Source organism: Stegodyphus dumicola, chromosome X2 (assembly GCF_044657685.1).
Source record: "Stegodyphus dumicola isolate Sdum_Otavi_A_Nest chromosome X2, ASM4465768v1".
In the NCBI taxonomy this organism is placed as follows: Eukaryota; Metazoa; Arthropoda; class Arachnida; order Araneae; family Eresidae; genus Stegodyphus; species Stegodyphus dumicola.
Window position 1 is genome coordinate 124,557,347 of NC_140781.1, and position 26,718 is coordinate 124,584,064.

Consider the following 26,718-nt stretch of genomic DNA (forward strand, 5'->3'; position numbering starts at 1 on the left):
TTTTTCTTCTACTGTTAAGGTATCCAAAGAATACGAGGGCTTCTTTAGGAGTTTATTAGCAAAGCGTAGAACTCAGCAGAATACTCGAACTATTTTAGAAAAACTCGAAAAACGTTTGTACCACTCAGAATCTTCTAATTTTATACTCAAATTGACAATTACTCCCTTCTTAATTTCTGCTGCAACAGAATTTTCGTCTGGAGTAAACTCAAAGTCTGGCCATTCTTTCGGAAAGCTTTTCAGAAATTCGGGGCCCTCCCCCCCAATTGCATTGCCGAAAATGTTCAGGCGTACAGCCACGAGATGCCACATCTGCCGGATTCAATTTCCCAGGGATATGTCTCCAACATTCCTGCTTCGAGAGTTTCCGAATCTTCTTTACTCTATTATTCACAAATACTCCCCAGTTTTCCTCTAGTTGTATCCAGCTAAGAGCCACAGTAGCGTCTGTCCAGTAATATATCTGGACATCGACTAAGCACAGGGTTTCAACAGTATACCTTGCCAAGCGTGCACCTAGAACACAGGCTAGCAACTCCAAACGCGGGATAGTTATTTCTCCCGTGATTTTGCTATGACGAATTTCACGAAAACTTTGTCTTCTTCCTTACTTCGTAAGTAAATGACAGTTGCATAAGCAGCTTGACTGGCATCGCAAAAGACGTGTAGAGTCCATGAATCCTTAATTCCATGACCCATGCGACGAGGTAATTTAAGGCTGGAAAGACTAGGCAACCTTTCGTACCATCTCTCAAATCTTGTTTGAAGTTCATCCGGTAATGGCTTATCCCAGGTCGATTTTGTTGCCCAAGCCTCTTGAAGAATTAATTTCGCAGGTAATATGACGGGCACAAAGAAACCTAGCGGGTCAAAAACAGCATGGATTAGAGACAATAGTCTCTTTTTTCATAAGTCTCTTTTAACGATTTCTCTTTGGACGGATTGTAAGGCTGTCATCTCGTCGGTCCCACTGCAAGCCTAGAACTGCGGAGACTGGATCACTATCTTCAGCTGCTAGCTCTTGATCACCATATTGATTAAAAGCCCACATTCGAAGATCCATTTTGGCTTCTGCCATAATAGTAATCGACTGGCTCATAAAAACCTTTAGCTCTTTGTTATCATCGACTGACGTGACACAATTGTCAACATAAAATGATTTGGCAAGTTTATTCGCAACAGCTTTGAATTCAGGTGAAACGTGGGACAAATGAAATGAAATCACAGCTGCCAATAAATAGGGGCTACTAGTTAACCCAAAAACAACCCTCTTGTGACGAAACACTTCAATTCTATTATTTACCCACCACAAAAACTTTAAGTAATTTTGATCCTCACGCTCTACCTCAATCTGTAAAAAGGCCCCCCTAATATCGGATGTTACACCAATTGCCTTTTCCCTAAACCGCATTAGAATGGCTGAGATTTCTTCTACAAGGTTTGGACCTTATATCAAGCAATCATTTAGCGAAAGCGAACCAACGACTTTGCTCGACGCATCGAATACAGACCTAATCTTGGTAGTGAGGCTACCTAATTTTATTACTGGATGGTGTGGTAAATAATGCCCTCCGTCATTCTTTACTGACTTTGGGACAATTTCTATGACATCTTCCGCTAGCCATTCGTTAAATACTGTACTATACTCATCAAATTTATTTAATTTTCTCAATTTTCTCGTAGTAGCAAAGAGCCTCTTTTCTGCAATATGCCAGTTAGAGGGAATATAAGGAGGGAATTTTAGAGCCCAAGGTAAACTCACGCAATATCTACCATCTCCGGTTCTGCGAAGGCCCCTAAGAAACTGCTCTTTCGCTGCTTGATCTTCTGCGACCCTGGAAATGCTTTGCGCATTATCTGCAATGCCGATAGTTTCTAACTTCCACATAAAGGAAGGTTCCATGTCTTGAATAAGAAGATTAGTTACTAACATAGATGGGGTACCCTCAAAACTTTGGATAATCGTTCCTTTCGATTCCGCGCACAGCGTCCATCCCAGTTTAGTATTTATGGCTGTCAAACCACCCTCAAGCTGAATTACTTCACCAGTAATTATTTGCCCATAAATATCACTCCCTATGAGGATTTCTATTTCCGGGTGACCCTCACCGACATCTGAAATCCAAATTCTGTGTCTTTTTAATTCCTTCAATAACGGTCCTTTAAGTATGCGTGGTATGCCTCCACAAAATGTATTTTGATCCAGAAAACTAAATTGGCACACTTTCTTTTTCCCAACCGGGCTTAGACCTATAGAATATCTCTTGTGAAATTTTGACTCAGTCCTTGTTCCGCCAAATAACGCGTGAGTTAAAGTTTCAGAGGAAGTGCTTTTCAGATTTAAAGCTTCAGCTGTGGATTGCAAAACGTAAGATCGTTGGGATCCACAATCCAAGAGGCACCTGACCACCTTCTTTACAGTGCCTACAACTATTTCAACCATTAACGTTATAAGAGTGACTTCATTCATACATAAGGGAGAGGACATTGTACTTTGTACCATCACTGACTCGTTTCGTTTTTCCTTATTGTCAACATTGTTTTCTGATACCTCCAAGCATAAAATTATATGGTGAGATCGCCTACACAAATAGCATTGAATAAACTGTGGACACTTCTTCGCAAAATGCCCTGGTTTAAGACAGCGGAGGCAGCATTTTAATTCTCTTAATTTGTCTAATCTTTCCTTTAAGCTCATCGATCGAGCTGTAAAACATTCTTTGCTTTCGTGAGATTTTCCGCAAAAAAACACATTTTTTTCTTTAGCAGCAACTAGACTTGCTGCGCTAGCAATTGGTTTTTTGGTCTTAACTTTTACATCTTTAGAATGTTCATTGCGGGAAGTAGAAGAAATTTCAAATCCAGACCTAGCTAGTTTAACTCTCTGCTCTCCTTCGACCTCTTTACGCAAAAATTCCAGGAGATTTGTGAGACGTGATCCTTCTTTACTGAACAAAACGCTTCTCTGCCATACTCGAAGCAACTCAGCAGACAGACAAGACTCGACCATGGGATATAACCAGGAAACATTAGTATCCAGGGCTACGCCTAAAGACTTTAGAGATCTTAGATGGGATTCGATTTTGTCAAACAGTGGCACTAGTGGCAACCGATCCTTGCCTTGTAAGCGTACATTTTGGATAATTAATTTTAACAATTCCCTCATATATATCTCAGTTAAAATTTCCTTGTTTTTAAAACGCTCCTCAAACGCAGAAATGGCTTTCGGGTAATTTTCAGCCGTTAAAGGATAACTATCTATCAACTCACTAGCCCGAGTTCCTGGTAACATTCATTGAGCTAAATAATGGAATTTGTCAACGTCATTAAGCTCCTTATCCTCATGGATCTTTTTAAATTGACCCCAAAGTGTAAGGTAACTTAATAATTGTCCATCGAATTTTTTAATTTGAATTTTCGGCAACTTGTACCGTTTTTCATTAGAAGCACTTATGCTACTATCCGTGTTAGAACTCGTATTGACATTACGCTCAACCGCATTATCTATATTCTCTTTCACCCGACGATTAAGTGTGATAAACTCATCTGAATATTCTTCGCAGTCTATGACTTCTGTTTCCAGATCATCTTCAGCGGCTTTTCCCTTAATCATTGAATCTAGTATTTCTGAATCGCAAGATCTCAACTCAGCAATTATCATCTGCAACTTCAAAATTTTGTCTTTCAATACATCTCTATCCGCTTGAACATCTTTACAAAGTTCGGTTTTTAGAATCTTAGCCGTCCTAGTAAAGGCACTGCGTGCCGTTGCACGCCTTTTCTTCAACATATCAACATCTATTTTTATATTTAAATGCAGACCCACTTAAAACTCAAAATCTGTAATGTTATCATCAATCCGACAAATCCTCAAAAACGTCTTTACTCAGCAATTCCAAAAATATAACTCAATATAATAAAAATGAATAACAATATGTCATAACATTCATAATTCAGCAAAACAAAATTATTTTGAATATCACAACAGAAGATTTAACGCATAACCTTTTCTACGTTTACACTGCAGACGATTTAGCGCATAGCATTTAAATTGAAAATTGAAACTAATTCGAATACAAATACGAAATTCAACATTGCAGACGATAAAACGCATTACGTTTCCAAATAACACTTAAATTAATATTTACTTCTACAACAATATAATATAGCAAACACAATGCTTTCTCAACTATATTAATATAATAATCCCAACACATTCGAATCAGGATCGCAATCCTAGCAGGCTCGCCACTTTGTTATGTCGTGGAGCAAAAACAATTTTACTTTACACCTGACTGCCACTGGCTCCGACATAGCAATGTGAATACTCTACATCTAAAATTTTAAAACACCATTCCAGAATTTTAAATGTTTATTTAATAGAATTCTATTCATATATTCGCAAGTTATACACTATAAACACAATAACAAAATTTGAACTTATCTGCACCAGCGTGAATAAGCCTGGCATAATATTCTGAACTCGACGAAATTTTAGGAGGAAAATACCGCAAGTTCAAACACAAGGTTTCATCCTTTCCAACGCAGCTAATTTTATATATATTTTACTAATATCCGCAGCGGGACAGCGGATTCCATTTCATTCACCCAAAACTCAAATGTTTTAACGCAATAGTATCGCAAAGGAAACATCGACTCAAAAAAAAAATATTAAAATCTATAGAATATCATCCGCTGTTGCCATTCCAGTACTGCCAAGTTTTTCTTCCTGCAGCTGTTGCCAGACTTATCCTCGCATTATGATGAGAGGTACAACATATATGATCCATTTGGGAAGACTACATTTCCTGTCTCAAGAAATGTTCCATTCCTGAACTGTTAGATGTCTGTACGACATTTCGGCTAATTAAATCAATTTAGCATTTTTTAGAATATACGTAACTCTTTACATGAACAAAATTAAAAGCTGAAATACTGCTTTAGGTTTAGTAGCGTAACCATAAAAAAATAGAAATAAAGTTTTTAAAGACTGAAAGAGTTCATTTTATATTCACAATGTGGGGTTTTGTACTGTTTAACTGTTACAGTTAATTCAAAGTGATATGCAATGCATGCAGATGAACTACGTATTTGAAAATTCTTGAACGTACGTCTCGTTCGTACGTCTTTGAAAATTCTTGAAGAATGATATTATAATAACAGTTTAATATCTATCTCATATACAGAAGGAATTTTTTGAAATAACGTCACTGAATTCACAGTTTCAAAAGGATCTCACAACTAAATATCTCTTAAATTGTTGGTTGTAGACCCGTTGTTTCATTTTAATAAATTAGTGAAATAACGTAAGTCTTCAAACTACAGAAGATTTTTCACATGATACTTTGAAATAAAAATACACTAAATTTAAATTAAAATTAAAATTTTGTACGCTTTTCATAGAGAGAAAAAGTGAATGAGAAAAATTTTTCCATAACCGAATTAGCAAAAACAAAGCAAAAATATTATCCTTATATGACACATTTACTGGGATGTCATTAAATTAAAGTTTTAGAAAACCGTACACAAATACAGGTTAACAGAGCTACTCATAAAATTAGCAAATAACAACCTTGTGTTTGACGTAGATTTAGTCAAGAAATCAATCGATTTCGAGGGCAAACAGGTACAGGTCCATTCTTGCTCCTCCATCTGTTTCCTCCTTCATCATTTGCTTGCTCATTCATCATTCTTCTTGTTCCTTCATCATCACTGAATCTACTCGTTCCTTCCTCAGGAGCAAGCAGATTTCTTTGCTTCTGATAAAGAGGGACCTGTGCCTGTTTCCCTCGAAATCGATTGAGTTCTTGACTAAATCTATACCAAACACGAGCTTGTTGCTTTGCTAGTTTTGTGTTTCACTTTGGCGTGTTTCTCTTTTATTTTGAGAGTTACACATGTTTAAGTTTTCGAAAGCAGATTTCTTGAAGATACGTTTATCGATCGAAAAACATCAGTTTGAGATCTTTCGTTTAAAACTGCTATTTATAAAAAGTCCAAAATCCAAATTTTGTATTTTATGAATTTTAATTTTATTCTTCTAAAACTGACTCTTATTCATTTAATAAGATGGCTTAAATCATGTAATTTTCAAATGTAAACTTCCTTCTTAAAAAATATCATTCATTGGGATAAGGAAGAACTTACTGGTTGGAATAGTCTTCATACAGAAACCGTACAAAAATTTAAACTGAATCAATTTTTATTAAAAGTTGTCACGTGACGAAAAATGTCATGGAAACCTACCTTGTTTGATTGATTTCTTAAAGTGAAGCCATGGTTCTTCGAACAACTTTTCAATCCATACTCCATCAAGTAATTTTTCAATACATTATCATAAAAGTTAAAACAATATAAAAGTCCAAACTAAAGTAAATAAATTTTGGAATTTTATCATTAGAGAGAAGTAATTGCCGAGATTTACTTTAGCGAATGGTAAAAGGTAGTTCAGATTAAGATTTTTAAATAAAGTTAGCAGAGACGTTAGGTTACTTCGAAGCAGGAGACATGAAAAATGAGCAATACCCTCGCCGGCACTCGAACCACGGACCTCTCGAATACGCGCCGAGCGTGCTGGCTATTACACCATGAAGGTGTCAGCCAGCATAAGGCCAGGTCATAAGGATTACATCTGAGACGAGCAATATGTTCTCTAGCATTATCTCAAAGTCATACAACCCATTAGGCATCAGGGTATAAAGCTATTTATTCACACTTACATATACATTAGAAAGGCCAATTTGTTATTTGAACAGAGATCTAACCAAGCCCATTAAATATGCTCACTCTCAATTTTATGAAGCTTCCGAAATAAACGTGAGAATGCATGTAAAATGCCCAAACATACAATTTTTGACGTGTCATAAAGTTCCTTTATATGTATTTAATAATATATACTAAAATCATTTGCCATAAAATTACGTGAAGTAATATATTTTTGATTTGTCTATTGTGTGGACATTCTAAGAAAAACTTTCTCTGAGGACTAAGGACATTTGTGAGGACATTCTAAGGAAAATTTTCTCGTACCAACGTTACATTGTGGGAAAAACGCCTCTGCAGCCTCCCCGTTCTCCTGCAATTGATCACAGATCAAACTACCAGGGTTCAGCAGTTTTCCCACTGATTTGCTGGTGGGCACGTGAAATAGTCAAAATCCAAAATAAACGAAGCGTTCTCTTTACTTTAAGACATTGATTAGCGGGAACTGCGTTAATGAATGCTATAAATGGAGTCGCGGCGAATTAAATTATAGTCGTCAAGAAAAAAAATTCATTACAATTTTGAAAAGTTGATAACATGTAAGCATTTTATGTAAGTCCTACGCTATAACATTTAGGCAGATTTAGCAAATAATATATTTCTTTTGAAATTATAAGCATAATTTTCATGCTTGGGCTTATGCTGTTTTCCCAAGAATATAAAAATTAGGCAGAGTTTTAATCTCCTGCAAAACAGGAAGGCGGGACGCTATCTTTCACCTCCCTGGAAATATAAGCAAAAAATGTAATCTGTACTGTCAACTCTGTAATCGCAAATTTTGAAACACAAATTCAGTTCAATGCAATTACTAGAAACCTTTATCAAAGTAATTTTAGAGCACACTTATAACTAATTCGAATTGAGATAACAGTAGCATAACGATGTTTATACTTGAAATGTTTTCATGTGCACTCATTCGGCAGGCATGTTTTCGTGCGGAAAGAATGATTTCAGGGCGAAAAGAATAAAATATTTACTGTAAATAATTTAAAATCTAAAGTTATATTTTTATGATCTATAATGTTTCAAGAATATTTCAACGGCTACTTGAACTTTGGCAGCAAATGAACTTGAAAAGTTCTGTTAAAATGAAGTACGTGTTTTACTTCTTCAAGGTTTTTGTTATCAGCCCCTTCGCAAAGTTTATACTCATAGTTTAAAACCAAAAACGTAACTTCTAACAAGTTGCCCACTTCGGTCTAAGAAATCATCTTGTTTAGAGCCTTAATTTTGATTATTCGCATGAAAATTTCTTATATAATTGGGGACTGCAAACATTTGTTGGATTGCCAAAAACTGGAAGTTATTGCAAGCCGACAGCTTTTCTTTTTTTATATGTTCTTTTTCTTTTTAAGCTTTATAAATTTAATAAATACAATACTCGAGACTTTAGAATTATCTACGACTTCTTACGTAATAATATAACCTTATTTTTATTGTAATCAAACATAGAACCTCATAAAGTGCATCTACGACTCAGTACGATTTTTTCTTATTTTTACAAAAATAAAAAAGCCTGCTATTTACTCACAGCGTTAAAATTTATTGCATCTTAAACAACAAAGTAGGCTCGTTTTTACTACTGGAAAAACGAAACACACTGAAATGCATTTATGGCACTGTAAATTTTGGGTTTCAACTGCTGCGGAAACGAACCGAATCGCATATGAAATCTATTGACAAAACAATGTATCTGATAATGTTTGAAATTAAGTGTTAGAAAGATTTTGAACTAGGTAAATTGACATTAATGACAAACTGCCTCGAGAAAAACCGAAAGAATTTTAGCACGATGAACTGCATAATTTTTTTTATAACAAAACAACACAAATAAGACTCGGAAAACGAATTTGGAATATGTATGGTTGTCTTAATTTGAATAAAATAAATGTATTTAAATATCCGAATGAATTTTGAAATGTTAAAAAATAAAATATATCTCACCTCCACATGTGAGGACTGAATCCAGAGCACTTGTCCCGGCAGCTGAGACATGGTTGGCCTTCGTCCACTTCCTGCACCAGCACGCCCTGCGGAAATACAAGCATTACACTTATCCATACGCAACGTTCTATCGTTTAGAATCAGAATACTCGTACTTCCCTTCTCCCTAATACCGAGCTTCACCCTGGGTTCTTTTCTGAAAATCAGACTGCAAAACCTACAGCTACTGCATAGCGATTCACATTAAATTGTGCTCGAAACAGAATTATTCTGTCAATTCACGCTAAACCAGGCAATAAAAAAGCCATTTAAAATAAATTCCAATGTAAATCTTTTTTTATCTCTTAAAGGTTCAATTTACTTCAAGAGCTCTAATTTAATGTGCTACATTTTGTTGAAATAGTTTCTCTCTAATTCAGTAGAATCATCTGTTGAAAGTAGAACTGATTGCTAAAGTTGTCTGTAAAAAGGATCTTTTAAAGAAAAGACTACTGCAACAAATAAACGCAAGTTTAAATCCTAGAGAACGTAATATAACTATATTTTATTGATTGAAACTCTTCGTGAATGCATAGTCAGCACTGTTAGCATGCATACAGATGCTTATTTAATTTTTTCGGCAATACTTAATGCTTTACGGAATGCTTAATTTTACTTTTTTAATGAAGTTTTATTGCATGCGGAAGTTTCTTGAATTTATTTTGATTCATATGATTAAAAATGAATTTAAATATATATATATATATATATATATATCATATAATTTAAATATATATATATTTAAATTATATTAATTTATTTCCTAAACAGTATTGATTAATTGATTATATTATCTCCTAAGTTTAATTAAAGTAAAATTATTTTAAAAGTGTGCATCCATACTGGTAAGTTATATTTTGAAAGATCTGAATGACCAATTTTATATATACAGGGTTATCCAAATTAAACTTCCCCAACTCAGAGGCCTGTGCAGAGTGTTGTGTGGGTCATAATGTAATGAAATTTTAAAAACAGACACTTAAGATCATGCGCTCGAGATTTATTAAACAAAAAAAATTAGTACAAGAAGTTGCCGACATGTGGCGCTGCAGATCAACAAGAGCCGTGGTTCTCCACAACTCTTTCCATTCGCAAAGCAGTGTGTTCCACAGCGGAACGCAGTAAGTCCACATTAATTCCACGAACATGTCGAATAATTGCCTCTTTCAGATGTGCCAAGGTTGCTGGGTGTTCTAGACCCGATCCTTTAAGAATCCCCATAACCAAAAGTCGCATGGCGTGAGATCAGGCGAGCGGGGGGGGGCCAAGTTGTAGGGAAACAGCGGCTGATCACAGGTGCATCGGTAAAAGTTGCCCGTAACACCTGTTGAACGCCACGAAGAATATGGCGAGGTGCACCATTCTGCATAGGTATCGTGTCCTGGACGCGGCCACGTTGTTGCAGTTCAGGGATCGAAACGTTGTCAACATATCCTGATACCGTTTTCCTGTGACAGAGCAGGTTTTGAACCCTGTTGGAGTCGGTGTCCGCCGATAACATCGCGGCAAAAACATCGCGGACGAAAATGTCGCGGAGAAAACAACGCAAGGCGAAAACATCGTGCTACAAAACATCGTGGGAGAAAACATCGCAAAGAGAAAATATCGCAGTCCTAAAACATCGTGGTACAAAACATCGTCGTCGAAAATAAAGCGGTTCAAAAACTTCGCAGTTTAAAAACATCGTCGTCAAAAATATCGTGGTAAAAAATAAAGTATCTACAAATCATCGCATGACGATAACATCGCAGACATGCTTTTTCCATACATGCTTTAATAACTGTAAATGAATATTCCCATAAAGATTTGTGAGCGCAAAATGTAAAGAAGGATAATTTTTACTTTCACATTTTTTATTAACTAATAAATTTTTTCTGAAAAAGTAAGAAGGAAACTTAAGCATAGAAAATTAAATGCAACTTATAGATTATACTTTTCACGAAAAATTACCAGTAAAAACTTTATAAAAAATTATTTATTAATGGCCTTTGTTAGTTAACTATGTCGGTTTAAAATTCTATTAATTGCTATAAGTTGCATTAATTTGCTATGCTTAAGTTTCCTTCTTACTTTTTCAGAAAAAATTTATTAGTTAATAAAAAAATGTGAAAGTAAAAATTATACTTCTTTCCATTTTGCGCTCACAAATCATTATGGGAATATCCATTTACAATTTTTAACGCATGTTTGCGAAAAGCATGTATGAAAAAAGCATGTCTGCGATGTTATCGTCATGCGATGATTTGTAGATACTTTATTTTTAACACGATATTTTCGACGACGATGTTTTTAAATTGCAAAGTTTTTGAACCGCTTTATTTTCGACGACGATGTTTTGTACCACGATGTTTTAGGACTGCGATGTTTTCTCTTTGCGATGTTTTCTCCCACGATGTTTTGTAGCACGACGTTTTCGCCTTGCGTTGTTTTCTCTGCGACGTTTCCGTCCGCGATGTTTTTGGCTGTAACCGTTGGAGTCACCTCTTTAAAAAAAAAAAAAAAAAAAAAAAAAAAAAAAAAAAAGCCCAATGACGAATGATGCAGTGAAACCGCACCATACAGTAACCTTTGGAGGGTTCAAGAGCCCTTGATGGATTGCGCGCGAGTTTTCAGTTGCCCAAATGCGACAGTTGTGTGTATTCGCTTGACCATTCAGGTGAAAATGGGCCTCATCCGTCCAAAGGATGTTCCACGGCCAAGCAGCATCGACTTCCATTCTGGCAAGGAACTGCAACGAAAATGTTTCCCGAACTACAGGATTCCCGTTGGACAGCTGATGGCGACTATGGACTTTGTAAGGAAAATAACCGAAGATTCGACGCATCACACGCCAGACGGTCGTATAGGGCATATCAACATTACGAGAAACAGTTGGCACACTGACAACACCATATGGCGATTGGCTAGTGGTATCCACGATAGCCAAAGCAACATCTTCTACGCGTGCACATTCCACAACCTGTTGTCTTCTACCTGGTAAAATTCCCAGCTGTCCCGTTCTTTCGAACTTCTTCATCATGTCTCGTAGAGCGCATGGTGTCATTGGTCCTCGGCGTAAGATCTTCAGCCGACGGAATGCTCTTATCGCAGCACAGGATTTCTCGTCATTCTGATAGAAAAGTTTCAGAGCTTTGTCTTTCAATGTCGCCATTGTGCATCAGCGAGCTGGAAAAAACTGCCTGTGCAAGGCCTGTCTTCCACTTTTGTAGGGCTCGTCTTTTGGATACGTTGTGCAGAAGCTTTATTTCTGCAAATCACGTTGCTGCAATATGCACATTACTAGTGTTACAGCGCCACCTATCGGCAACTTCTTGTACTAATCTTTTTGTGTAATAAATCTCGAGCGCATGATCTGAAGTGTCTGTTTTTAAAATTTTATCACATTATGATCCATACAACACTCTGCACAGGCCTCTGAGTTGGGGAAGTTTAATTTGGATAACCCTGTATTTTCCGTTAGAATACAGCGTAACTGTTTTTGGTAATCTAATATTCTCTGCGTATTATAGCATAATGATATATAGATATAACAATTTCAAAAATACAATTCATATATTCAAAACAAATTTATGATACATACCAAATAAACAGAACTGAATAATACATGTTAAAAGAGATCTAAGCCGCCCAACCGCTATAGTGGTTAGCGATTTATCAAAGTTAACTTATGCTTCCTTTTGGCATAACATATGTTACGGTGAAACACCGAAATCTGGAGAATGTCGACTTTCACCGGTGAATGTCAACATTCACATAGTCTCTTGGTGTATGTCCGAAATATTTTCCAAATACTCTTATTTCTGACTTACTCCGGTCAATGTCGACATTCACCATGTACTAATGGTGAATGTTAAACATATAACAATATTATATTTTCTTCTCCGTAATTCAGTCGCGAATAAACGCACTTGAAACTTGAAATAAGAACTTAAGAACATGAGAACCTAAAACCCACAATACATTCAAATGGAGAAAGGAAAATAATAGAAGTTAAAACTTACTTAATTATACAGTACGTTCTAAATGAGAAAATAAAATAACAGTAATAAAAAACTTACTAAATTACGTGATTCAAATCTTATTTATTGCAACAACTTAAACTATTATGACACTTTATGACCTCTCTTTTCGACTTTCACCAGAGCATATCTGTGATTGTCGACATACACCGGTGAGGGTCCGAATATACAAGAATATAGTGAAATATTCGGTCTTTCCCCGACGTATTTGGTGAATGTTGACATTCTCCGGTGAAAGTCGACATTCTACAATTTCGGTCTTTCACGGTAACATATACATCTTTTGAGACGACGGAATCTAGTCAGGGAATACTGCTAATCTAAAGCAGCTCAGAAACAACAGCATGTAAGGGGAATAGATCATATCATTAATGAAGCTAGCTCATCGTACCAGAGCTGTGCATATGGTTGATAACATAGATGTTTTGCGTTCTAAAGTCTCTACAAGATCACGCACAGTTACATTTTAAGTCCGAAGTTATTCGCCCCCCAAAATCTTTCTGGTCAAGGCGAAATTCGCTATCATAGCTGCCGTCACACAGCCTAGATTTGTAGATATAGCAAACAACCAGAAAGCCTCTACTCAAAAACGCACATCAGAGTCATGCTTAAACGATGCATTTAGCTCCAATGCATTTTAGAGTTGCCTCATAATTTCCCTTTATAAACACTCCATAGAAAATGTTTCGGAAGCACTAAGGGGAAGAGATTTTGCATGGAGTTCTAAAATGTCCGAAACTTCTCCAGCAACCCAAATAATTCAGGCAAAGCATATTCTTCATTCTAGCTTCGACAGACATCATCCCGGAAGAGGAAAACACAGGGTTGTTTATTTCTCTTATTTTACCATAGCCTCACGAGGATTTTCTGCTTAAGATCAGATTAATTTTAAGAGCATATTTTTGTAGACATACGATGACATAAATAAGAAAATTAACATTTTCTAACATTTTTTATTAAAAATATTTAATAAATTTACATGCATTGTTAATTCATACGACATTTTAAATAGTTTTTGTCAGTTTTTGTCACTTTTTTGCTAGTTTCAACCGTTTATAACTAGCTTATGCCATCTTCAAGGCAATATATTTTTTTTTTACCAGCAGAAAACCAAACTTGCTTCAAAATGATTTAAAGAGAAAGAATCAATAATAAATATAAAATGAATCACCACAAATGGTATCACACTGTGTGATGAATGAAACATGTAACTTTAAACAAACTTTGCAGATTTGAAACACATTTCTTCACCTCTGTCAGAAGATAAAGAGGACACGAGGCATATGTCACGTCGTTAGACGAAAGAATAAAAGTCTGTCAATTGGTCATTTGAAACATCTCGTACAGATTATAGTTACAAGAATGATACTAAGCTTAGCTTTTTAAATAGGCAACTCCTGGCATATAATCAACTGCAGTTGGCACCGTCACTCCTAGCTACAAGTTGATAATGATATCTGCCTCAGCAGGCACGATGTCAAATATCAAAAAAGGTTGATTCAGCCTTTTTCTCTCCTCATCAAATAAAAAATTCGCTACATTTCTTAGAAAGAGGGAATGTCTCTGAGAGTTCACTGAAAGCTTTTAAAAATATGTTAATCTAAAAAACCGTTATTCATTTTAACCGCTTTATTGAAATTAAAAAATATCTTAAAATTTAATATAAAAACAACTTTCAGCTCGTAGCTTTAGAAAGCGTAGATCTCAGATTAAATCTTCGTTTTCCAGAATATCTGGCTGGACGGAGAATGCGAACACTTAACCAGTTCTAAAATCTAAAAGTCATTGAAGTTCTTAGACTTTATAAAAAATGAGTACTTTTAAAAGCAAAAAACAAAATTTCTACGCGCACAAGCAAAGACGAAACAAAATTATGTCTAAGGTTTAATTTAAAAAAATAAAAGTGGCAAAGCCAAGGCCATGAAGAATAGTAAACAAAATTGAATAAATAATATAATAAGCAGGAAATAATGAAATGAAATAAAACGTAGAGAAATACACAAATACACAAAAAAATCAATTACATTAATGAGAAATGAGTAAATAATAAATCAAAATATCGGAACTAGTCTGATTTCGTGCTTCGGCTGGAATTATGATTTTACCCAAGACTTAAACAAGTACCGGAGCAAAGCTCCAGTCAGCCGGATTGGATTTAAGCCATGTCTGTGTTTGATTAAAATTTTTAAAAAAATATTCTCCAAATCCTACTAAATGTCAAAATATCTCGCGTTTGAGTTTCAGTTTTGAAATTCTATATTAAATGGTTTCATAGTGACACATCTAATTTTAGAAAAGACTGTAACCCTTTGACTGCTAACTGCTCTGCGGCGTGCGGCCGCAGAATGACTGACCAAATAAACGAGATTTCAGTTTTTCTCGTTACTAAGCAACGAACGAGATATGAGGTTTCTGAGAGTGTTTGACATCCACGAAAGAAATAATTTCCGAACATACACATAAGACAGCAGTAAACAGCCAAAGCCTTCACCGAGTGCGCGTTTGCGTCCATAGTCTACAGAGATGATTTGCGCCAGACAAATATATGTGTCCATAGGCCACACCAATGGTTTTGCTGGACGCATATATGCGCTCATAGCAGTCGAAAGGTTAATTATTGAGAATTTATTTTGGATCTTAGTTTCCTTACTTTTCTTTAAATCGAGTTTCCGTCCAATTTATCAACGAATTGCAAGTCAATTGTAAATCCAGAAATAAAATTCTTATATTCCAAAATACACAACCGCGCATTGAACATGCCACATCATTTAAATTTTTCCGCAGCACCTTATATATTTTATGGCATATTTAGGCTAACAAATTGTGCAAAATTTTGCAGTTTATGAGTAGTCACGTGATCCAACAATGCGATAAATGAAACTTACACATTAAGCTGACTTTTAAAACTTTCTCAAGCACATAGAAATCGCTTTCATTTCCTTTCTGTTCTCTGTGTCAGACTAAAGATCAAGAAGGGAAAATAGCTTACTGTTATTAAAAATCAATCATAGGCTTACTTACAACCAGTCTGCCTCTGCCAAAAACGCGATGCAAACGTAGGTGGTATTTTAAAATAATGGTTTAAGAAGAAGATGCGAATTAAAGAAAATGTGCGTCGATGAAGCAGATTTTGTACAGTAGTGGACCTACAATCTACAGCTGGCGGGATTCTGAGGGGTGCATAGAGAGATCTGGATGTTGCTTTGTCACAGTAGATAATTTTTCGTCTTTTAAATCAATCAGCGAAAATGCCTCGGTTAGCTGAGTCACACTTTTTGATTTAGCCAAAAAAGGCTCGGTGAAGGAGTCTTTGACGAACACTGAAACTAACACGAAATCAGGGCTGTGAATGTCTGCACTAGTGTCGCAGCAAATGTCGCAACGGTCACCCACCAAATGTGACAAACAGCACAGTGTAATATTCACTGTTCATTGTGATTTTGTTTCAATAGTGACTTTCACAGAATCAAAGCATGCAGGCGAAATGACAATCAAGCTGATGCTTCTGCCACTGTTCAGCGTGGCATAACGTGACCGTGTAGACTCACAATTTGGGGTGTTATCAGCACAAACATTTGATTACCTCTAGAACGCATCTCGCGTACAACGAATGACGCCATGCCGTTATATAAATATAATATATATATATATATATATATATTATACCGGTGTTGAGTCATCTCTCTCTGTATATATATATATGTGAGTACCAGGAGTGCAACAACTCAACACAACAAACGGCATTGCAGTGAGACGAGATATGGACGAGGGAAGCGAAAGAGAACAGTCGTGTTTTCGACTAAGACGTATTAATAGATGGCGAACCTGTTAACTTCTCAATTATAACTCTTTTTTTCATTTGTAAATACTCATCACTGTATCTCCATCAATAACTAAATAAATACTTAGTCACCTAAATGTGTGTCGTCAGCGTAGCAATCCCCTAGACGCCGAGTTTACGTATATATGTGTGTGTGTATGTGTAAAATATAAAATATCTAGCTATCAAAAGTTTTCAAATAATAAATTAATAATAGTCCTTTAACTCCCGTTTTATTCTAAAAATAACAGCAATAAATTTGTCTCCCTGCAGTTCTGATGCGCACTTACCGATGAAATCTGAACCCAAAAATCTGGGCATGAAACTGTCATGTGATCTGAAATGGAGTTCGGTACGCAAAGGTCAACTGCGTCACAACTCCCTCTCTTCCGTCTTTTCTCTTGCATCGTGTCGCTGCTCTGCATTGCCGCTATCCTCGGAGAGGTTACTTTGTAAGGATTTTAATTTTTACTAGCGTTTATTTTATTTTTAAAACTTTACTGTTCTCTCTTATTTCCACTTCCGGCCAGAATAAACGCGGTTATTTGGTTATGCAAATTGAGCTTGCAAACTGTTTATTTAAGTTGTGGCTTTTAGCCAAGAGAGAGAGACTTCTCGTTACCTTACCTCATATTACGCGCTTTTCAGTCAGTTGCTGTCAGCCTTTAAGGCCAGAACTTTTAATTCTCTTTGATACTTGGAGACGTGTTGTAGTTCCCGCGTTCCGCTTACCACGTACGTAAAGTTTAAAAGGCCAGTCTTCGCGTTACTACGCTTTGTAAAGCATTTGAGTTGAGTTCTTACTTAATTTAGTTAGTTTGTAGTTCTTATTTTTTACGATTCAGAACACAAGTACTGGTCTTTGTATCCCGAAGTGCGGGAACAGCTGTAAACTGTGAAGAATACTGGGTAAGTAAACCCTGTAAAGATATAAGGTGATTTTTGGAAGCAGAAGATATGAAAATTTAGCAACGCCTTCGCCGGGAATCGAACCACGGACCTCTAAAATATCGGCTCAGTGTGCTGACCACTACATCACGAAGGCACGCTAGGAAGGCGGGAGCAATACCTTACATGCTCCCCCTTTTAAAGGGCGACTGGGGATTTTAGGGGACCCAATCGCCAAATCCAGGGTGTGGAGAGTCATCATCCACAACCCTTTTAGTTCGGCCGCCACTGTAGAGATATTAGGTAATTTTTGGAAGCAGAAGATATGAAAATTAGCAACGCCTTGGCCGGGAATCGAACCACGGACCTCTGAAATACCGGCTCAGTGTGCTGACCACTACACCACGTAGACACGCTAGGAAGACGGGAGAAATACCTTACGACCCTTCCTATTTGTGTCGTATCTCCTACACTTATACGAACGTAGTTTTAAGTAAACTCCCTGTTCTACTCAGGACTCCAGTATGTTTGCGAAAGCAATTAGAAGAAAGAGTAGTCCTGATAACGTTTCTAAATTTAGTCCATTCTTTAAGAAATGTGAGCTGTACAAAATTGGGAGGTGCACAGCGCACCCATAGTGATAATGTGCATTATCGAAAAATAAAATTATGTGAGGAATTTACCGTTATGTGTGTTCTTCGAGTGTCATTTTGCTAACTACGCAGCGAAGTCTTCAAGTTATGATGCAGTCCTCTCCAAGCCAATCAGTTGCAACTCTCACCAAGTCATCTTATTACATCTAATAGCGCCCTTTTATTACACACACATATATATATATATATTTATATATGTCATAGTTTGGCCGTCGGGACTTTTGAAGAATCACAAAATCACTTGATATTCCAAAGATATCTTTATTACTTGTTGCACTTCACAATGGGGGCCAATTTGCACCTCATAATTTTGATGATGACGCATTACATTTTTAACCAAAGCAGAAAAGCAAAAGACGTCTTTCAGCCAGCAAGCACAAGCAGAAAAAGAGAGTGGGGTAGGATTGCAACAATATTTATAGTAAAATTTTTCGTTAATCTGATTCGCTGAAACTTATAGGGCAATGAAGAAGTTTCAAGATGACATAATGCGGAGAATACGTTTTCAGATCTGATGCAGTTTAGAGAAAGTTATTACTAGAGATAAAGTACCCAAATTAAAAATGAGCAATTAAGAGGCATTTTAAATTATAATTTTGATTTTTGTTTTTTTTTATCTTACATATATATATATATAGTATATTCCTACTTTTGAACTAGAAAAATGGTTTTTTCCATCAGGATAATGCATGGCCACACAAAGCTAACGTTAGGCATCGAAAATATCCAAGATTCCCTTGGTCATTGCCATCCCCAGATTACTCGATTACTTTCCAACTGAGAAAATATGGGACGTGACTCACTGAATGTCCTCGCTATCATGTCGCTGAATGTCCTCGCGCTGAATGTATCGCTAATGATTAACTGAGATTTCGGTGAGTGCTATACTATGTACAGTGCTTTCGAACTGAATTCCGATTCTCACTGAATCAATACCGTGCTGAATCAACGAGCGTATTATCCAGAATATTGGTCTTAATTTATTATGATCAACTTGTGAATTCAGTCACTGCAGATGTATAATTGTTCGAGATTTAAATTATTTTTCAGAATTTATTTTTTATCTGTGCCAAATTTTATTGTGTATTTAGTACGCCATATTAGTGTTTTGAAGTCTAAATCCGAAGGAAAATCCCGTCGTTCCCTGTTTATAGCGGTTTATAGCCAAAAGAAACAATGATTTACTATATCTATACCACTTTTCGTATACATACACTAGATGTTGACCGTTTATCACTAACGCTGATGCAAACTGAGCGCTAACATAAATGTGAATAATTGGCAACATCTAACCATGTTTTTCCTCCAAATTCCTTTTCTTCACGAAAACTATATATATTGTACTTTTTTAGAAACGGTTTAAAAGGAAAATAGTTATTGAAAAAAATAAGTAAATTTATAAATAAATATAATGTTCAGTTTTACATATACATGTGCGTACATATGCACGTGTGTGCTTACACTAATTTTTGCAAAAGATTTAATGAATCCATAATTGGTTTGTTAAAGGAAATAGTGCTTTTCCACAGAAAGGAGAGCTTCCTATATTTAGTTAAAAAAATTAAATATTTCACTTCATGGAATATGGAATTTAGTAAGCAAGTAAAATACGCAGAGCTGTATTCAGGCACACTTTAATATAATACGTTAACATAAATTAAAGGTTAATAATTTAAGTTAACAGCTAGTATCGATATTCGAATTTAACAGAAGACTAAGACTGAGGCAATATATAATACTAATTCCTTGCTTTAAGGAACGTTAATGATCAAAAATAACTAAAAATAAGTCAAGAAAACAATTGAGGATGGAAATAATTACTTACTTAAAAAAGACATTACATTAAAAAAAGTGTTTGAAAAGAAAATTAAAATGCAGCTGACCGGAGCAGTTTCCGGCCTGTGCAAGCTTAGACCGCAAGCACATAATGTTAAATCACTATTAAGGATTTTTCTCCTAAGAGACCTATGGCAAGAACGAAGATAGCAGCTTGGCGTGAGAAATGGTCAGCAGCAGGTGGTGCTCTAACAAGAGAGCCACTTCAACTGCAACACCTGTCGCTGCTGTTATCAGTAAATCTTTATAAAGTATATAAATGTTTCTTAGGGAAAATCGAATCTTAAGAAAGAATTTTTTCGAAAAAAAAAAAAAAAAAAAACCGTGAAATAATCTGAAAGGAATGCAGTTTTCTTCTCAAGGTTATTTAAAAAAGGACCAAAATAGCCTATAAATTAATTTTCTAATAAGAAGTAAGACGGAAGTATGATTAACGTCTAAAGGAAATTTTTATGACATTTTAAATTTTGAAAACAATAGCAAATTGTGACTAAACTGTTTTTGGGGGGTGCAATACTTTCACCTTACATCCTTAGAATGCTTCACTTTAAGAGAATAATATACGAATAGCACCTAAATGAAACAATAATAATAATAATAATATTAATAATTAGTTGAAAAATTTCAAGGTATCGTATGCACAAAAAAAAAAAAAAAAAAAAAAAAAAAATATTGCATACGAAAAAAACAAACGTTAAATTTTTAGGATAATATGAAATAAAGGAAAGATAGAGATTAAAACTAAAAGTGAAAACAATTATAACTTTATAAATCATTTTAAATTGTCTAGTTATGTGGTAGTGCACTGTGCCAACAAGCTAATTTAACAAACAGATATATTTGTTCCCTGTTTTTCCATAAAGTTCGACTTGATTTTTGAACGCGGGGGGGGGGGGTCGCCTCGTATGTTAATTGAATATATTAGAATTGGTTCTTCACGCATTTTCTAATGAGACCACACTTTTCCTAATGAGACCAAACTTAACATTTAGAATGTCAGAATAACCTTTTTTTAGAATTTACACAAAAGAGTTATAGTAATAAACCGTTTAAGAGAGACTGATTTCTCTGATAAACATTCTACATAAAATTATGGAAAAACATACTTAATTTCAAAACATTTTTTGCGACTTTTGGAGACTATCTTTTCCACAGTTTGTTCAGAATGCATGCTACGGAAATATGTCTTTATTTTGAGACTAATAGGCTGTTGCTGGAATAGCAAATTTATTTAGACAACATAAATCTCTTATTTAAATTCAGTTTAAACAACTTATATAAATAAATTAGCTATCACGCTGCTCTTTTCCATTATAAAATTAAAAATAATATTGATAATAAACACATTCTGACAATACATTTTATAGATCTGAAATCTATAAGATACCAATTGGAAAAAAAACCAATCACCTTTAAAGATCTTTAACAGCAGTTAACTCAAATCTATCTAATAGTTCAGTGATTTTTCTCAGCCCGCGAACGTGTACAGTTAGCCATAATATCCGTATTTTTGGTGAAAAAAGCTCTTAATTACGCAAGGGCTCTTTCTAGTTGAATGCCGTTTCATATATACATTAAAGATTTAGTTTTTAAATTGAGATTTATAGCTGATGTTAAATGTTTCCTGTATTCAATGATTTAGTTAGTTGAAATGAATCTCAAAGAAATCTGCTAAACAGTTCACTGAACTCACAATAACTCACAAAGTTTTCAAAGCGCTGAAAATGTAAATATTATTACGAAAGTAAATTTCAAAAAAAAAAAAAAAAAAAAAAAAAAAAAAAAAAAACAGCATTCTGAATCAGTATAAATAACGGGATATTCCAAGCCTGTATAAATAACACAATATTCCAGCCCTTCCTCCATCACATCAACTTTCGGATACTCAGGCATTAAGGATTTGTCTTTCTCTGTAAAACAGATAGTTTCTCTATTACCTAAGCATGACTTCTAAATTAATATAGAAATTTCATACAGCAGAGTCTTAGACAGATTGAACCTCTTTAATGTCTTGCCAATCCCAGCGAGGACCTGTTCTAAATTTACTTTAAATCTGACATTTAAAAATGATCTTGATTCATACTTCTTACTACTGAAATCTGTTATAGCTTTATATTAAAAACGTTTTCAGTCCCTCGAGAAGTTTCTAAATGATATGTGTTTCGGAATATGATGAAATCAGGTGGTTTTTTCCCTAGATTATGAGTATCCAAACATCGGCCGTACAATTAATCTATCATTTAGTTATACAGAACTTATATTAATTAGGAGCAAGTTTCCTCCTAATCAAAAACATAATTAAAATGTCGTTAAATGTATGAAAGAAATCATAATGAATAAAATAGATTATGGAGCAAATTAAAATTGCTAGTTAAATTAAAAGTAAGGAATTACGAAATTAATAGAGCGTTACAAATATTTTTTAACATTATTAAAAATTTTATGACAAGGTACACTTTTATAACAAGGCTTAATGTATTCAAAAATATTATGAATTAAAAAGAAAATGAAATTTTATGGATATATTCAGCTTTAAATAACCGCAACGTACTCTCAGACTGCCATCGATAACGGGGTTATCATGATAGAATCAAATCCTGGTCGCTCTTGAATATTACCTGTTGAATAAGAATGCGCGGCCGGAGATCCGCACCTACTGTTAAACACCTACCACAACAAAACACGAAATAAAATTATATGTACCACCTAATAATAATGATCATTCAAGATTCAAAGGAGTTGCAGGCATATCAATGAGCACGATAATAAATGATTTCTTTTTACAAGGCTAGTGTTAACACCAGTTTTATGCAGGTGTGACCAAAAATTCGGGCAAAAGTTTTTCGTGGTTGATTTCCGTAAAGCAACTGTACGAATCATATGAAACTCATTTTAGAAAAACAGACGATCAAGAATATTTTCACTTCTATGCAAATTGTCTTACTTTTCAACGGTTGAAAAATATAAAACATTTTCTTAATGCTTCAGAATTTTAGTTGACGATTTAAAAATTCCCTGCTTTTTTCAATTCTACGTTTTAATATTAATAGGAAACCCTACAATTATAACAAATTTTTGGAATATGCGACTGTCGAATAACAATAGAAAATGCAATATTTTGAAATAGAGAATAAACTAATAAAAATATATTTGAAGAAATTACCGCTATCATTCATATCAGCTAAATGAATTTCTGTGCTTTCAAATGTATAACATATTTATTAAAATAATACAAAATTAATGTGTTGGTAAATGTATTTTCTAAACCACGTAATGTCAAAAGTAACTGACAAAAGCATAAGCTTCATGAAACATGAAATTTAAAAAATTTAATTAAAGGTGCTGGTACTATCAAGGATTTTGAGAAAGGAATCACTAAAGGTTTAGAAATGATTATTCCGCATGTGTTCAAAAATGTAACTCCTTTTCCTAAAAAGTGTGGAATCTAGATCACTTTCCTTCGATACACAAAAGCTATCAGAATTAAAATGATTTAAAGCCTTATACCAAGTATAGTACTTGTAAGGTCATTAGGTTTGTCGAAACAGAAGTGAAAAATGAGCAGTGTCTTCAGCGGAATTTGAACTCCGAACCTTCCGATAGCTAGCTTAACGTGCTTTCCACTTGCACCACGATGACACGCGGTAAGGAGGGAGAAACTACTGCATAATTATACTGCAAAATACTTTCTTATTTCCCCCCCCCCCCCATTTTTTTTTTTTTTTTTTTTTTTTGAGTTAACGTTGAATTTATTTAAAATTATATATTGGATATATATGAAAGTATAGAAGTTTTCAATCTGTATTCGGATATTTTTCAGTTTCCCTGATGAAACGTAGAAAGGAAATTTTCGATTTGAATCAAATGTATCATTCAAAAGTCAGAGTTATTAAATATTTTAGTGTTCAACAAGGACCAAAATTTCATTGATAGCCAAAGGAATTTGAAAGGTACGCAAAATTATTAAAATAAATATAACTAGCGGTACTTAAGTGTGTCAGATGTTTAATTTTTAGTGGAATGAACGCAGAAATTTCTATAATACTGATTGAAATTCAGATTAGTTAATGAGATTTCACTGTAACAATGTAAAGACCTGTCCATTGAAGAAAGCACGCTCTAGACAGCGAATACTAAAATTTCTTCACACAATCATAACAAATGTGGTAAAATTACTTTTTCCCTGAAACATTGTCCCTGTTATGGAATCTGCACTTAATATTAACCATAATGAACCAAAATCAAAAGCGAATCAAATTCTGATTTTCCACTACTCACTCAGTTCTCTCCATTACCATCGTCTCAGCATCTCCAAATTAATCTTAATGCTTGCTTTTGTGTCATTAAGCCATGTTTTGTGTCAGAAATGCGTCTTCTAGTAAGTAAGACTTCTTAGCTATCATGAACTGGAAGTAAACTTTAGATATACTGACAGTGAATTATCGCTAAGTCTAAAAGTTCACGACAGAGTCTTTAGAAAGTTTAAATAAGCTTTTTACGAAATCAAAGCTTGAACATAAATGCACGAACCTTGCTTACATTTCAACCAACCACTTGTGGTGATGTAACTTAAAGTAACAGTGAAATGGAAAATTCTAATTCAAGTAAGCTAGTAACCAAAAGCTACAAAATCAATTTAACTCGAAGTTGGCTCACAAGCCTAACCGGCGTAGATATTCAGATATCGGCAATTGTAATGCAGTACCATCTTAACGGAGCTAGTTAACCTAGTAACGTGGCCTTCCATCCGTGGAACGGTGTTTGATACACCAGGTTACCTGGGCGACAAGGCTCTACCCCTTGTAGAACAATTTAAGCATTGCGAATAGTATGATGAAATAACCTAAAATATATGTAAGGTAATTTGTTTTTTATAATAAAGTTTTTAAAGTGAAAAATTAATAATTTAGAATTCATATTTAAGCCAAAAGTTAGGGAATGCTAATTACAGTATTAAGCGATGTCAAATGAATGCAGGCCAGAAATCGGAGAGCTGGTGAGCGTGTGGCGAGGTTAGGCGAACACTGGTAATTTAAATCCGATAAGTAAGATATAAATACTATGAACGTAAGACTAAAAAGAATGCATAGCAGATACAATAAGAGGAGGTTAACATAAACCGTTAAGGTATTATAATAAATATAACATAATATGTACATTCAGTTGGATCATCGGCCTGTCCATATTTGCTAGGTCATTGTATTCATAATTGCAAATCTTAATGGCCAGGTTGTTAATTGTTTTAGTCTTTCATGAAAGCTTTTTGCAAGTTTATAATAATGTGAGCGTAGCTGCTCCACATCCAGTTCTTCATGAATTCTGTTGTTGCAGATATACCACTCCGCTTTAACTATTTGCCTAAGAACAGAATTTTGGCAAGTCTGTAATTCTTTCCTATTACAATTTTTTGTATAGGCCCAAACAAGACTAACATAAGATAGTAATAGACGGAGAACGGACTTATAAATGAGTAACTTGTTGTCAATTGATAAGACACTGTTTCGAGCAATTAAGGGGGTATAGTTTAGATTTACGAACTCGAAACTTTTCGATAATAAATGTAATGTATGGATGGGGTCCATGTGAGAGTTTTGTTGAGGATCACCCCAAGATAAGGGACTTGCTTGGCCCAGGGAATAGGGGTGCCATTGAAGATGAGATTTTTATTAAATTTGCTTTTTTTGGTGAACATAATGGCCAATGTTTTTTCCACGTTGACTTGAATTTTCCATTTTGTAAGCCAAGTCTCTAATGTATGGATGTAGTTTTGAAATCGTTGAATGACTGGACATACGAATGCACTTTGTGCTAGGATCACAGTATCGTCTGCATACATAGCTAATGTTATGTCGTGTGTGAATGGTATGTCATTCACGTAAATATTAAAAAATGTGGGTCCAAGTAATAATAGTAATAGCCAAGTAATAGCCCTTGTGAACGCCAGCCTGGGTGGCATGGCTTGTGGAGTTTGTGCAAGAAACGTGAACGACGAAGTGTCTACCGGTTACATAGGAATTAATAGTGTTAATGATGTAGCCTGGGAAACCCAGGGCGTGTAATCTGTAGGTGACGGCATCCAGCCAGAATTGGTCAAAAGTCTTAGCAATGTCTACAAACAGTCCTCCAATGATCTTGTGTGTTGCCATTCCCTTGGAGATGGTTTTTACTAGTAACGTGGCCTTGAGGGCCTTGTGGCCTTTTAAATACTGTCTCTTTCTATCTAATTTACATTCTGGTAAGGAAACGGAAGCGAGAAGTGACGGTAAAGATCCGAAGCATAAAGCAGCTGGTTAGTAAAATATAATAGTACAAGACGTAACAAGACGTTAAGGCAACATTAGATCTATGTCATTTTTTCCTTCTTATTATTACTATTTTCTTTGTCCTTTTAATTTTCTGTTTATCTGAACTAAGAGGATAGCACACCAGTGTCTATGAGTTATTATTACAATTCAGGTGTATAAATATTATTTCAGTACTACTTGTATTATTATGAGCAAAACCACGCCATTGTATTGTAAAGAATCTTATGTTAATTCCTCAGTTATTTATTATCAGTCTTTACAACAACTTCTTCTTTCCAAATTCCTCTCCAGAATGCAAATTAGTAGTGAGCATTTAAACTCAAGTTTTTGGATTCTGAAAGCGAGAGTGTTTCTGGTATCGCGTGTGATCGTGCCAGCTCTACTAGTTTTAATTATTCGGCTTTGGGTTTCGCTGTCGAAACTTTAATTCTGACGTATCAGTAGAGTTAGCG

General features: G+C 35.0%; 1 protein-coding gene across 2 annotated transcripts in view; it reads right to left on the minus strand.

Moving 5' to 3' along the window:
- The window catches only part of LOC118200798 (four and a half LIM domains protein 2-like), a 332,872-nt gene that overhangs the window by 211,212 nt on the left and 94,942 nt on the right, over positions 1-26,718 (minus strand). For both annotated transcript variants that reach the window (XM_085809013.1, XM_085809011.1), the window contains exon 2: positions 8,707-8,792. In XM_085809013.1, coding sequence (XP_085665139.1) covers positions 8,707-8,792 — 86 coding nt within the window. The remainder of the gene's footprint in view (positions 1-8,706; positions 8,793-26,718) is intronic.